General features: G+C 37.9%; 1 protein-coding gene across 3 annotated transcripts in view; it reads left to right on the top strand.

The window, feature by feature from the left end:
- LOC5563701 (fasciclin-3) overlaps positions 1-15,848 on the top strand; it is a 350,061-nt gene that overhangs the window by 299,402 nt on the left and 34,811 nt on the right. The window contains exon 9 of one of the 3 annotated variants that reach the window (XM_021853592.1): positions 5,036-6,954. The exons of the other annotated variants lie outside the window; for them this stretch is intronic. Within the exon in view, the coding sequence (XP_021709284.1) occupies positions 5,036-5,307 (272 nt within the window). The 3' untranslated portion in view covers positions 5,308-6,954. Of the gene's footprint in view, positions 1-5,035; positions 6,955-15,848 lie in introns of those variants that run through there. 3 annotated transcript variants of the gene reach the window in all.

Genomic DNA, 15,848 nt, shown 5'->3' with positions numbered 1-15,848 from the left:
GCACTTTACGCTCAAAAACTCCAAACGCTTTCCGGTCGACCTCTTTTAACGTCCAGGATTCATGGCCGTATAGAGCAACCGGAAGGATAAGAGCCTTATATAGCGCGAATTTTGTTTTCGTCTGCAGGCTACGGGACTTAAGCTGGTTACGGAGCCCGTAAAAAGCCCTATTCGCAGCTGCAAGACGCCTTTTCACCTCGCGGGTAACATCATTACCGCAAGTCACTAAAGTACCAAGATACACAAATTCTTCCACTACTTCAAATTTTTCACCACCTAGCACCACTTCACTACCAACGTCACGATTGGAACCACGCTGTCTACCAGCGATCATGTTTTGCTGGTGTTGACGGTAAGTCCAATCCTCGCTGTCTCCCTTTGAAAAGGCACGAATGCCTCTTCTACGGCTCGACGATCAATTCCGATTATATCGATATCGTCCGCAAAACCCAGGAGCATATGCGACCGGGTGACGATGGTAACGTTTCTTTGCACGCCCGCTCTCCTTATAGCTCCTTCGAGAGCAATGTTGAACAAAAGATTTGAAAGCGCATCTCCTTGCTTCAATCCATCTAAGGTTACGAAGGAGGTTGAAGTCTCATCCGCAACCCGCACACTTGATTTCGATCCATCCAACGTTGCACGAATCAGTCTAATCAGTTTCGCCGGAAAACCGTGTTCTACCATTATCTGCCATAACTCATTTCTCTTTACTGAATCGTACGCCGCGTTGAAATCAATGAACAGATGATGTGTCTGCAAGTTGTATTCCCGGAACTTATCAAGGATTTGTCGCAAGGTAAACATTTGATCCGTCGTTGATCGGCCCTCACGAAAACCAGCTTGGTATTCCCGACGAAGGACTCCTCCAGCGGTCTCAATCTGTTGAACAGAACACGTGACATTATTTTGTACGCCGAATTGAGGAGCGTTATTCCTCGGTAATTGGCGCACTCCAATCTGTGGCCCTTCTTATACAAGCTAGCAGGCAATTCTTCTTCCTCCCATATCCTTAACAGAGTACGGTGCAGCGTTTCGTACAGCTGCTCACTACCGTGCTTGAAAAGTTCGACCGGGAGCTCGTCTTTTCCAGCAGCCTTACAGTTCTTCAACTCCTTAATCGCTCTTCTAACCTCATCTAGCGTCGGGGGCTCCACAGCTTGTCCATCGTTGCTGATGGTTAATCTGTTCTCAGACGCGCTCGTGTCCTCTCCATTCAACAATTGCTCGAAGTGTTCTTTCCACCTGGCAGCCACCAAGATTTTGTCTGTCAGCAAGTTACCTTCGCGGTCATTGCACATGACGGGAGACGGCGCAGTTTTTCTCCGTACGCCATTGACAGTTTCGTAAAATCTCCGCATATCGTTTTGTTCGATGCTGTTTTGCGCCTCAGTAATGATGTCTTCTTCATACTGCCTTTTCTTTCTGCGGTGAATTCGTTTCTCGGCTGCTCTAGCTTCATTGTACCGCTCTATATTCTGCCGGGTACCAGACACTAACATCCGACTTCTGGATACATTCTTCTCATCCGTCACATTCTGGCACTCCTCATCAAACCAATCGTTTCTGGGTCGTCTCTAAGCAGTACCTATCACCTCTCGCGCTGCTGTGCTCATCGCACCGTGGATAGACTCCCACAGATTGTTGAGGTTTTCGCCTACGTTGTATCCCCTTATCCGCTCATCAAGCTTCCGGCGGTACTCGTCTGCTACACCTTCTGTTGATAAGTGCTGGATATTGAAATGCAACGGTCGCTGTGTTCTTGTGTTCGCCACGGTAGACAACCGTGCACGAATTTTACTAACAACGAGATAGTGATCAGAGTCGATGTTTGGGCCTCTAAAGGTCCTCGTGCCGTCTAAAGGTCACGTGTTTTACGCAGTGTATTTTGTGCAACTTTGAACTGATACCGATGATTTTCAAAGGCTTTACCTCGTTGGCCTCATTTTGGTAATCACTTTTTATTGGTACTTGATTAGATATACATTTTGTAGGGGAGACTGGCCAAATTTGATTCCCGAAGAGACTTGATTACCAACTTTTTTCTTAGAAACTGAAACAGTTGTAGAAGAAGGGGTGGTAAAATGAATACCTTAAGGATATCATCTTGTGTTTGATAGAAAACGAAGGATTTCTATGGTTCTATCACACAACATAAAAATAGGGATGTAATCTACAGCACCGACACGAATTCAGATTTGAATATATAAATTTTCACATATTTTTATCGCTGGCAAAAAAAGATTTAAAGGTTCATTTTACCTGCACTATGTGGGTGAAACGAACAGCTATTGGTAGTAAAATAAACATAATGGAGAAACGTGAGCAAAACGATTTTTTTTTGGAAATTGTTAGTGCATTCCCCAAAATATATCGATTAACTATTGTAACCCATTCAAATAGAATTCTAAAGGTATCATCTCAAGGATTTGAGATTGTACCATAACGGTAAATCGCTAAAAACCTCAAGACCTCCAAGCTAAAAAATACGTCAGTTCTAATTTTTAAACGTGATTTTAGTTTTCGTTGATATTTTTACTTCAATAAAGTTCTATATAACACTGATTTATGCTCAAAATCGCCCTTGCGTGATAAAAATTAATTCAAATCAGTTGTTTTTTCGGTAAAAAACGCTTTTTTAGGTAAATTTGTACAATAATTCGTCTCTGTTAAAGAAAAAGTCAGAACTGAAAATTCATCATTTGCGGTGGGCGATGCAAAGTAATAAAAGTTCATATTTTGAACTCATTCGGCGTGTACATTAAAGACGAGATCAAGTCGCGACAAAAACACTCACGCTGCGCAAGAAATTTTTCCTTAAACTGCTGTTTCTAAAGTAAACAACCCCATAGAATTGGTAGAGTGAAACACAGTGTACACAAATCCGCCAGCTAGCCAGCTTGACAGATGTTATTTCTATTTACCCAGCAGTGCACTTCACCCTGCACTCACTGACTGCTTAGATTGATGAACCTTCCTTCAAGACACATTGGCCAAAACATTGAAAGTATGGACCAATGCACGAGTTCACTAATTTGACTTTTGAGCGGTGCCGAACTCACTAGTTGCCATGGTCACATAAATAACACGGCACCGTTCAAACGTCAAATAGTGAACGTGTGCATTGATCCATTGCAAGTCGAAGTCGGTCTTCTTTTTCAAGGGTTGCTGAGATTTTCTTCTTCGATTCTGTGTTTAAGCTGGGTATGCTGTTCCGCTCAAGAAAAGTAATAATTTCTGCTCAAGAAATGGTCAAGAAATTTCCTACAGTGAGCTCCATTTGAATTGACATTACTTTTCAACTGCGTACTGCGATCAAAGTAAAATGCTTTTCTTGAGCATTTCGTGCAAGAAATTTCCCACGCATCGAGTTAGGCGATTATTTTTCTGTTGAAGTGCGTACTTCGCTTTACGCAAATTTGTGCCCAAGGTATATGTTTAAGCTCTTAAGCTTAATGTGCTGCTGACAAGAAATTTCTTGGCCTATTTTGGTGGATGGGTAATTCCGGCAAGAAATCACCCAAGAAAACGCTTTTTTCTAAACGTTGTACCTAATCGAAAAGAAATGTTCAAACGGAAATCGCTTAAGAAAATTTCTGCAATGAATCGGCGAGAATTTTCTCGAGCGAATCCTTTTTAGTCACAAATCAGCCTTTACATGGAGTCAATGGCAAACTTGAATTATGAATGAACCATAACAAGTTCAGAAAAGCTGTCGTGGAAAAATTATAAAATTTTATCCGCAGACGCAGAAGTTATCGCAGCAACTAATTTTCATAAATTGATACTTATATTGAGCTGTTCGGTAATCCAATCCGCATGGTTATTAAATTAATTAACTTATTACGCGTGGTGAAGATGGACAAATTATGAAAAAAATCCACGTGCTCGACTGGGATTTGAACCCAGGACTCTTGTATGCTAGACGAGCGCTTTACCAACTAAGCTACCGAGCCACTTGGTGACCCAATAACTGAGTTGGTTACAAGTTTAGAATTCAAATCCCTACAGACCACGCGGACCGCGTAAAGCGCTCGTCTAGCATATAAGAGTCCTGGGTTCAAATCCCAGCCGAGCACGTGGATTTTTTTCATAATTTCACCCATAATTTGTCCGTCTTTACCACACGTTCTTCTTCTTCTTCTTTCTGGCGTTACGTCCCAACTGGAACAAAGCCTGCTTCTCAGATTAGTGTTCTTTTGAGCACTTCCACAGTTATTAACTGAGAGCTTTCTTTGCCGATTGACCATTTTTGCATGTGTATATCGTGTGGCAGGTACGAAGATACTCTATGCCCTGGGAATCGAGAAAATTTCCAACCCGAAAAGATCCTCGACCAGCGGGATTCGAACCCACGACCCTCAGCATGGTCATGCTGAATAGCTGCGCGTTTACCGCTACGGCTATCTGGGCCCACACGTAATGAGTTAATTAATTTGACTAATTTTCAGTTAACTTCTATATAATTTCACTAGCCCAAATGAAGGGAGTGTTTCGCTGAATGAAATTTTCAAAGAATGATACGAATACTTCCCACATATTCGACCATAAAATCAACGGGCTGCATATGACGTTTCGTGACAGCAAAATCTTGGCTGCACATGACGTTACTTTTTTTTCTTCTTCACGAGTCTCGTCTCAGTTTGCAACCATTGAATTGAGGATATGAGGAAGCAACAAATCAACAGAAATTTTAAGCAGGAATGGCAATGGGCTTTTGGAATCTGAAGTTGTACGTATTACTTTTGCTTATAAGTTGGTTAAGATTCGCTTTACAGTGCCCAATTTCAGCTCAAAAAATCAAATGGACACTGTAGTTAAAAGCAATAGTATTTGGTAGTCTCTTCCACAATATTTTGTACCTACACGTTTATTAACATAACACTCTCGCATCCTACTCACTTCTACATTACCTCAACACGCTTATTGTCACATCCAAATATTCGAATTTCTCTCATTACCCCAAAAAACCGAACCCCAACCGAAAACCCCAAAATTCTATTCTCGATTATGTTGCTTCTCGGTCTCGTTGCAGTCCCCCCGGCCACCGGCGATCTCAATCCGGATTCGGAGGCGCACATCACGCCCCACTCGCACGAGGACCTGCACGATGAGAAGCTGCAGCAGCAAAATCCGGCCGCCCACTACGAAAGCGAAGATCCCCGAACTCAGCTGGGAGGAGGCGGCGATGCCGGAAGTGAGCAGAAGAATGGAAAGCACGAAAACGGCAAGCAGCAAACGACCGGCGGTGGAAAGAAGCAGGAAAATGGAAAAACCAACGACAGCAAAACCAACACCCCGGTGTAGACGCGAAGCTCGCGGGTGGTGCTGAATGAACGAATGACAATCGGACCTAGTTTCGGGCTTTCAGACAATGGAGACGCACGATTTCTTGCATGTCGGGAAAAAAAATCGTATAGAAAAACGAAAGACTCGGGTGGGAAACGAATAACTCACAATGATTTATAAGCACGAGCTAAATAGAACTGACGAAACAGGAAAATGACTACAAATGAAATGTGACTTTTTTATTTAATGCTAAACAATGCTTCCGGAGATAAATGGAAAGATAGAAAAAAAATGATAGATGGACAAGCTGAAAGATAAACAAGTCACCATTTTTAACGCCACGGACGATACAATCGAATGAATTGTATCCAAGGTCGGATTTACAAATGTTGGGGCCTGGGGTCACAGTCTTGTTGGATATAATTTGGTTTGAATTACACAAATACACATATTCTTGCATTCTCCATATAACAATATATATAATAACGCAAGATACAATACTTTTCTGAAGGTTCAGAAAATGACCTCTGACCATCATTCCGAATTGTTTTGAAAGTTCAGTTATAGGTATTTTAATCGTATTTGTGGGTCCTCATAAAAAGAGACATGTATCCTCGGTCACCCTGAATACGGCCCGGATTGTAGCGAAACAAAAACCCGGAATTCCCCAAAACAGACAAAGCATTTACAAACTGCCCACAAATTTACGACATCGACGACTAATTAACCGACAACGACCGCGACGGCTCAGTTAACGATAGAAATGTACTTAAGCGTGGAAGACGAATGGCAGAGGAAGCATTTGTTTTAGATTTTAGCTGGGACTCACTTCGCCCATTTGACTTCGCCGGAAGTGGATCCCGCTGACGATGATTGTTATTAAATTATCTAGTTAAACGAAATCTTGTAGATCTGCACAGCTAAGACGGCGCAAAAGTCGATCGTATTTAAATTCCTTTCATAAACTATGTCCTTAAATCGGAAGAGAAAAACATTTTTTCTAGATATTTAGTGAAACGAAATGAATCATAACAAAACATTTAATTAGAAACCCCTCCACTAGGATTAGGCTAACAAGAAGCAAAAGAAGAAACAAATCAACTGCACAAAGTGTCCATATTCAGGAGAAAGAGGAGTGCGTGCTTGCAAGAGCCGCGATGTAGCCGTATTCACGATTTAGCGTAGTACTACTAATGTCTTTTTGTTTCGTAGCGTTAGATGATAGTCAGAGTTTGGATAAGAAAATTTAATATTTATAAGAAGCGTGGAGAAGCAAATCGCTCGATTACAGTTAGAGTCGAAGGCGATTTATTTTTAAATTGAATCACATTTTCTGGTTTTTAACAATACTTTTGGAACACGTAGTTCAACATCAAAAGTTAAATTTTAAGAAAACAAAATGCTTAAACAGCGCACCCAATCGTTTTAGAATCTCAGCAGAAATGGTGTAATCGTCCGAGAAAATTGATGTATTCAGAATAGGAAACTCATCAGATTTTTTTTTATAGAACAGTATTGGATAATGTTTAACAAATCGACCGTGTCCACTATAAGACATACTTCTCGATCCATTCCTTCATACCGTGTAAACCGATTAAGTGTGTATATACAAAGACAGAGCGATCGTAAATAAAAATAGTGAATAATAAAGAATTTCGAATGAAATGGCTCTTTTATTTCGATGGAGACGCATGGTGTAGGGTCATTGTAAGGTTCGTTTTTTATTCATATAATGTACTTACTGTGAATGTGTACACATGTTTTCCCCTTAAATGTTCCGAAATCATTTAGCGACTGTCCATAAATCACATGGTCATTTAAGGTGGAATGGGACGGGGTTCTTGTCAACGACTACGGTTCATATAAATTTTGAATGTTTTGTATTAACAAAAGACCACGAGGGGGCGATACGTCTGGAAATCCAAAGAATGACAACGTGGTTTATGGACAGCACCTACCAAATTTCTGATCAGTTCTCAATTATATCCAACATTTTACTACAATAGCGCCGAGTGACGTCACAAAAAATAACATCACTAGGCGAACCAATGATCTGTTGTCTGTGATGATTTCTGTAAAGCGTCGTAGAGGGTGGTCAAATGCGCAAGTCCAAGTTGATTCTCATCGACGCGGTGATATTGGGTCAAGGAAACTGATATTGGGCCTTCCTTAGCCGATTGGTTAGAGTCCGCGGGTACAAAGCAAAGCCATGCTGAATTCCCGGTCGGTCCAGGATCTTTGCTTAATTAAAATTTCATTAAATCCATGGGCATAGAGTATTATCGTACCTGCCACACGATATACAAATGCGAAAATTGCAACTTTGGCAAAAAAAGCTTTCAGTTAATAACTGTGAAAGTGCTAATTGAACACTAAGCGGAGAAGCAGGTCCAGTCAGAAATGTTACTCGAGTAAATACATAAATATTTCCCACAGTATTTTTCAATATATCGATTTGAAATAGTTAACTGGAATAGGTTTCGAATTTACTTTATTTAAGTTATCATTTTTTTTCCAGTGTGAGCATTGTTGATGATGATACTGGAAGGTTTCACAGATTCTAAGCTAACATTATTTTTCGATAATTGCTGCAAATACTTCAATGTCGATTTTCTCAAAAATAGATTATTATTACAGTCCTTTGCTTCTAATGTGGTCAATAAAAAATATGCTTTTAGTAGTTTTTTTTAATGTAAACTTAATGGTGCGCAAAATTCTTCGGAAGAATTTTCATCATATATTTTTTTGTTCTTTTAAGTTTTCGTTGGATAAGCTAGATACTAATATTTTCATATGAAACAGCTAAGGTTTTTGAAATCAGGATATTTTTAAGGCATTCATTGTAGTTGTACCTGTTATAAATTTAATCATAACTTTTACCTTCTTTTATCTTGTATTAAAACAATCAGGTCTCTTATGGATCTGCTTACCACTCTTCTGCCATCATATTTCTTTCATTGTTTTGAATCAAACACAACTAATGTTTGTGGTTATCTTATCAAAATTCAGCCGTATGATCCGTCAAATCAACAAAAGTTTTTACTGTAGCGGCGATCAGAGGCCGCCAGCAGCGATAATATCAGGGTGATCTTCCATTTTTATCAACACAAAAAAAATATTAGTGTAGGAAGCGGGTAGCAGCGTCCGAAAGGAGACTTAACTACATCATAATTTTGTGCATATTGTAGCTATCATTTTCATAATAAATTAACTTTTTTTTTTTCGAAATAGGCTATTGCAGTGTAGCTGTGTAAATCTCACCAAAGTTAGGAGACAAATCTGAACAAAAATTAAAATGCAAAAATTATTTTATGAAGCTTATTAGCTAGCTCTTTTTTATCATCTAATATTTTAAAATTACGTTGTTAAGCCAAACTCGTTTAATACTCGTTAGGAACAGTACAATTATCCCACCATCTTCTACTCAGAAGTAGCCCAGACAACCAAAATGTACGCAGAACGAAATCACCTGGAGGCTTTATATGTGCAAAATGTCACTTATAAGATGTCGCGAAAAGGCTTTCTACGTATAAAAGTGGAGGCGATATGCGTGCATATATTATGTGATGAATAATAACATACAATGCGAGTGTTTAAATATTCCACCGAACTAACCTGTGATCTTATGCGACTTAACTTATGATAACAAATGTTGATTTGACAGCTGCTACGAATTGATTCGACTTACTTTGTACGAGTATACGAGGCGAAACAAAATGTGCAAATGAACTCAGAAAAAAAGTGTTTTATGCGAGGAAACTCATCAATTTGACGAGTTTATCCACGGTGTTTTGCGAGTTTGATATAATTAGTATGAATAAACGAGTTATAACGTGAACTTTCATGCGATTTCTGGTTGTCTGGGAGTCTCAAAATATTTTGCATCCGGGCGGTGGGTTAATGACCCATTCGGGATAATAGCTTTCGAGATAATGGCGTTCGGAATAATGACATTCGGAATAATGACATTCGGGATAGTGGCATTCAGGGTAGTGTCATAGAGTCCACGGGCAATGTCAATCAAGGTAATTGTACATTCAGGGAAGCAGCATTTGGAGATATGGATTTCGGAGTAATGGTACAATAGAGGAAGTGGCGTTCTGTGAGATGGCACTTGGGGTAAAAAGTTTAGAGGGAATTGGGTAGAATCCCTGATATAAGTAGATTGAAAAAACTCAAAAATCCGATATGGTACTACTTATTCGCGGTACAAGTTTAATGTTTTAAGGCTCCCACAAATCAACGCCATTTTTTCAGCGACATTGTTGCTGAGTCGCTGCAAGCACTCTAAGATGACGTGACGAAAATCGTTGCCAAATCGCGTCGCTGTGGCATATACATGCTCATAAAACTGTGCATAGGCGCCGTCCACAAATTTAGTATCGGCGGCAGGGGGAGGGGGGAGTAGGATCTAGCATTACGGCTTATACAAACATTTGAAATTTTGTATACAAAAAGCATTACGGAGGGGGACGGGTTAAACATTTTAAATTCTATCGTTGCGTCATAAATGTACCGCAATATTGCGGCGATCGTTTGTCGCTGTTGCCGTAAAAAGTCGTGTTGATTTGGGACAGCCTTTAATTCCTCGCTTTGAACAAGGTTGCTGAGCCGATAGATCACACCTCCGAAAAAATATGTCCATTGTTTTTTTTTGTTTATTATTGAAAATTCCATTTTAGTTATCGCAACAAAAAAATCACATTTCTTGTGAACAATCTTTCCGCGTTTGGTGTTCCCGCATTTGATATTTGCATTTCAAACACACACAGCAATACTTTGAGTAATCAAAGTGGGCTTCTGCAATAATTCATGAAAGATTCATTTTAAAGAATACTAATGTGAACCCAGAGGATCAAAAATGTTATGTAGGAATATTCCTGCACAGATTTCTCGAAAAAGATTCTTGAACTGTTGTAGTGTTTACTCTGGAGAAACCTCCTGAAATAAATTCTTAAACACATCTAGGATTTCTCCAGAAATTATTTTTGTAACTCTTCCAGTGATTTGTACAGAATTTCCTCAAGAGATTTCTCAATGAATACTCATTGCAATTCTTCAAAAATTTCCTTCATAAAAATCTTTACCAGTCCAAAGCTGATGTCTCTAGTAATGTCTGCATGCAATACTTTAGAAATACCATGAGTTTGTGCCAAAATCCAGAAAATTGTCTTACGTAATTAATGGACATTCCCTAACTTATTGGCGATACAAGTCAAAGGTTCAAAGTTCTCGATTTAGATATGGTTGCTGAACCGATAGATTACCCCTCCAGATATTGTCCGGAGAGCTCTTGATACATATCTCCAGGGTTTTATTTATTTTTGGTAAGTTGTGGCTTTTTAAACTTCAGCAATTCCTGTATAGATAGCATTGAACATTTGAAGAATTTTACTTTCCAGATTTCTCGGCAAAGATTTTTGATTTGTGTACTGTTTAGTTTAGAGCTTTATTACAACATAAGTTCTGAGACCCCTTTGTGGATCCCTCTGGATATTAAATCTACAAGAAATTTCTTCTGACTACCTCCAGTGATTTCGCACAAAATGCTTATTGTTATGCTTCTGAAATTTTCATTAGTCACCAGTCCTTCTTCAGTCCCATGATAATACCTTTTTTAAAATTTCTAAATGCAAAATTTGAAAAATTTTACATGATAATCATAAAAGTTTACGTGCCATTTTACTACAGTTGAGGTTGAAATACGCGAAACTGTCATAGGATATAAACTGTATAGTACTAAATTCGGTTATTATTTACTTTAAAAAATGTCAATTACACAGCGTAACAAAAATGACATTTTTGCGTGTCTCAAGGATCAAACTATGTGTCTCTAGTAGATTTGGGGCTGCTGAATCTGATGCCGTTCTCAAAAATGTTCCAGCCTCCAGTCTCCATACAAAATTCTTCGTTCCCCTTATATGGCTAAATACAATACTTTTCTAAACCAACAAAAAATAACTTTTGAGCACTGGATACACTATAAACTTTGTTTATAAATATTGTTAGACACATGAAGTTTGAGTTCTGAGGCAAATTAAGCAAATAAATTGCCATACAAGCTGGTAAACTTGCATGCAAGTTTTTCTGAAATAGTCAAATTTAGCATTTTCAACAGCTAATATCTCAAAAATTAGACGTGCTATGATATTTCTGAAATTGGCAATGGTTTCAACAATCCTTAACTAAGTAAATAGCGGTATTTGGGTGCTTGAGACAAAACAGTGTTCCGCAGTGATATCAAACTTCTATAGACAATAATAATAATATGATGAAGATAATGATGAAGATGATGATGATGATCAGGGCCGGATTTGATCATCGGGAGGCCCGGGTCAAAGCTCTTGAGGGGGGCCCTTGGTACAAAGTAAGGGGAAACTGCTAAGTATAGGAAATTTTGGTATCAGGAAAATAACATATCCGGAAAACTCAAGAAATTGTAATATTTCTTGAATTTATCTTCGTGAATGTTGCGTAAAATAAATCATCTGTATAAAATACTTGAATAGTCATACATAATAGATGACGAGATTGAATTTCGAATGAACCGTTCTCAATCAAATCCAAAATTAAAAAAAAAATCCGTTGAAAACAAAATTTTATGATTTATCGAGATTTGGATAAGAATAGCAAAGATCATAGTAATATTTTTTTCAATTTGTATGTTGTAGCTATTTCCTTTTAAAGAACTTAAACGACAGTTTGTTATTGAAGCAGTAAGCAAATCGACCAGATTGAACAGTATGCTTTTAAATACTTAATTTGATTTTCGTAACGATAAAGGAAGAAACGATTGTCTACCGTTGCTTTAATCAGATATTCAACTAGTCTTTGTGGACAAAGACCAATTGCTTTCAGAAAAGCACATGAGCTTCACTCTCAGTCAGCTACACAAATTCTAGAATTAACAATTTGAGCAATACAGCCTAGGGTATAATTTTAAGGTTTCAGATATTGTCAAACAGTTTAGAAGAACTATGCTTGCTTAGACAACTTACAGATGATGCTATAGTCTCTGTAAATAGTTTTCGAGCAGAAATCTTGTAAAGACCATACCAAAATTAGCTTGATAATCTATCCACTTGGACAAGTAATATAGGGGAATTATACATTTAACTTCTTTGGATTTGGGTCAAAATCATGATAACTGAGAATTTACCTACTCTTAGTAAAAATTGCGATATTTTAACAGCAAAATAAACGATAGGAATGAATATATCGATTTTTCAGTATAATTTCAGATGTGTTTAATAGAAAAGTTGTTTGAGTACCCTGATTATTCCAGGACAAAGAGCAGTGAAATTTCTCAAGCAAGCTGTAACAGTTTGCTGTTTAACCCGAGAAGAGTTTTAATGTTTTTGATAAAATTTTGATGGTTTTCCATTAGCTAGTTAAAGGATTTTCATTTATCTGAATGAATATCGTATGGAATTTACCATAAACTATAAAATTACATAATTTTATGTCATAATATTTCTGTTAGGAATCGTGAAACCTAAAAAAATCTTAAATCTAAATAAATTTAAAACAGAAATGTAAAAATATAATACATTGAACTTTTTTTCATTTTTCGGGGGGCCCCCTTGATCGGGGGGCCCGGGGCATTTGCCCCCTTGGCACCCCCCCCAAATCCGGGCCTGATGATGATGGTGATCGGTAATATGATAACTATTACTTATAACAAGGCTTGACAGAGACTGCGATGTAAAAATTGGGCGATTTCGAGGTTTTTTCTGAGGAGCAAAAAATTTACTCAATGTTGACAACAAAAATACTCAAACGGTTCGGATGTCAGTACAACGAAATGCGAAGCTTTTTCTTTTGGTATTCTTTATTTCTTGCTCCTATGCTCACCCTTACTCATACTTTAACAAAAGAACTCTTCAGTAACCCGTCTGAACAAAACAGGCCTCACTGAGTTGTGAGTGCAGCCTTCTGATGGATTTTTCCTCCGTTGCATTTTATGTCCTCCTCGCTCATATTTCGTTGCCCCTCTGCTTCGTATTTTTTTGCTCTCTCTCTCTCGAAGAAGAAGAAGAAGAAGAAGAAGAAGAAGAAGCTCAATCTTACTCCCATGAGTCTTCAAGTGCAACAATTATAATCAGTTGTAAACAGTGCTGCAAAACGGTGAACAAAGTCTGCTCATGCACAACAGAAAAATGTTACCGCATCGGTGGTTCCTTTTGTGCGATTGCGTTCTTGCTTTCTTTGCTCACGATCGCTCGATCATATATACTGTAGAGGGCATCGCATCATTTTATTCCGCGTCCGATTCCCTTTGATATTTCTTCAGTAATACCATATATCGGTCAATTTTCTCAATATTGTCGTACATAAGTTTGTAATCTATGTATTATAATCATAATCTACCCAATTATTCACAAAAATAGCTATGAACGGAAAAAAAGAACGGCTGTGAGCAGAGCCGTAGCGTGGCCTCGTGGCGCCCTTGGCGAACCTCCATTTCAGCGCCTCTTGGTAGAAACTTATCTAAACATATAATTAAAATTATTTCTAGATTATATTATTATCTAGAATTTTAATACTAGAGTGACTTCAACAAGATTTTTTATGAAGGTCATCAAAAGTATCATAAAAAGATAACATATTTGCTTAAGTTCAGAAATTCTTGAGGAAATTTTCAGTTCATGTGGCTAAAGACATACTGTGGCTTCAAGATGAGATCGCAGCAAGCCACGCCCACGAGCGGTTGTGTTTTAGATCTACTGTCACGTTTTTTTTTTTTTCGTTTCCGCTCATCATATCAATTCGACTGATGCAATCGCAAATCGGGCGGAATAATTATAATATTTAAACGATATCAACTTAAAATTTTTCTGTAATAAATAGTGCGAATGTTTCAATCGTTTCAAATTTTTAGAATTGTTCTTCGTGAAAGCGCAAAAAGGGTGAAAATTTTCTTCCGGCATTGAATTATTCCTCTTCCGCGTTTTTGTGTTGTTCATAGTCGCTGAAAACAATCGAATACATTCAGTTTGTGAACCTGTGAGAATAATTTACAACTTACGGTTACAAACTCCAATAAATAAAAATACAATAAGGATAGTAGATGCGGGGTTTGCAGCTTTTGCTCCAGCCCAGTACTTCGATCAAGAGTGTGGTGAACGTTGACCGGCGTGACGGAGGGGGATTAAGCAACTTTTTTTCCAGAGGATGCAAGCATTTGGTGAGTCCGTTCCTTTTATACAGAAACCCCAAATTAGACGTAACGATTTTGAGATCAGATTTTCGCGTTTTGGAGTACAACCTGTTTCTGCGGTTTCCGTTTATGCTTACATGGACGTCGGATATTATGGAACTAACGGTGCTTTGTAAATATATTCTTTTTTTGTCTCGTTTATTGCCGCACCTCATTTTACCTGTTCCAACCGGTCGCTTCGCGGAGTTCATAAACCTTTTTTTTTATTAGATGACCCTGGAGGGATCTATTCTGCTTTTATTCGGTAAATAGCAGATCGTTAATACCGTTGAACGCGTAATCGACTATTTTTACGCGAAACAAAATTCTTCATTCTGTAAATCAAACATCTTTCTTCTTTTGAATGCTGGCATTCAAGAGATTAAATTGAAAACAATTAAACAACAACCCTCAACTCCGTAGCACTTATGAGGGTGTCGCTGAGTCGGAGGCCTCTCGTTAAGTAAGTGCTACATCAACCCTTCCTTCCCCAATCCCAGGTTACGGTAAAGATGGGCGTGACCGGGAATAGCAATATGCATGATTTTGGTATTCTTGTTTAAGATTGGATCAAGGTTTATTCCCTAGCCTTGCTCCTGAAGGCATTCTAGATGAGATTATCAAAAGAAAAAAAAAACATGAATATTGTTAGTATCCAATCTACGAAGTATACCGTAACTAAGCTAACGCTAACGCTAAAGACATACTGTGGCTTCAAGATCTACTGGATGTTTAAAACCAAATTTAAGAAAAAATCTTCTGAACATCGGTAAACCATTTGTTTAGGTAGTTTTTAAAATTTTTGCTCAAATGAACAAAAAGAATTAAAGTGCTTATGCTTAAAAACGAATTTGAAAGCCATGACTTCTTAAAAATTTAAGAATGTTTCCGCAAAACAAATGAAAAAAAAAAAAATATGAAATTCTTCGAGTAGGGTGGTTTAGGTTATTCGAAAAATGAAATATGTTTCATTTTTCAGGAAATGCTAAATGAAATAAAAAAAAAATCAAAGATTTCAAGGGAATTCACGTAGATTCAGTCAAGATTTACTCTAGAAGTTTCATTGCGAAATGGATTCATGCTTGGAACTAAATCATACATTTTGCCATTAATCAATGAAATAGTTTACTTAAATATAGCCAAGAATTTTCAACTTATTGTCTAGAAATTGGTGTTACAAATGAAATCATAATCTTTTTGTACAGTCAGTAATCAGAAGATGGAATATTTACGAATATTTCAAGACCTGTTTTTAAGAACGTAATAATTAAATTTTACTTGGCGGTGGCAGAGAAATTTTGTCGAGGATCATCAAATGTAATTACCCCATATATACCGTTTTGATTCATATTACGGACAG

This window comes from Aedes aegypti, chromosome 3, assembly GCF_002204515.2.
Source record: "Aedes aegypti strain LVP_AGWG chromosome 3, AaegL5.0 Primary Assembly, whole genome shotgun sequence".
NCBI classification, from domain to species: domain Eukaryota; kingdom Metazoa; phylum Arthropoda; class Insecta; order Diptera; family Culicidae; genus Aedes; species Aedes aegypti.
This window is presented reverse-complemented; position numbering and strand designations above follow the sequence as displayed.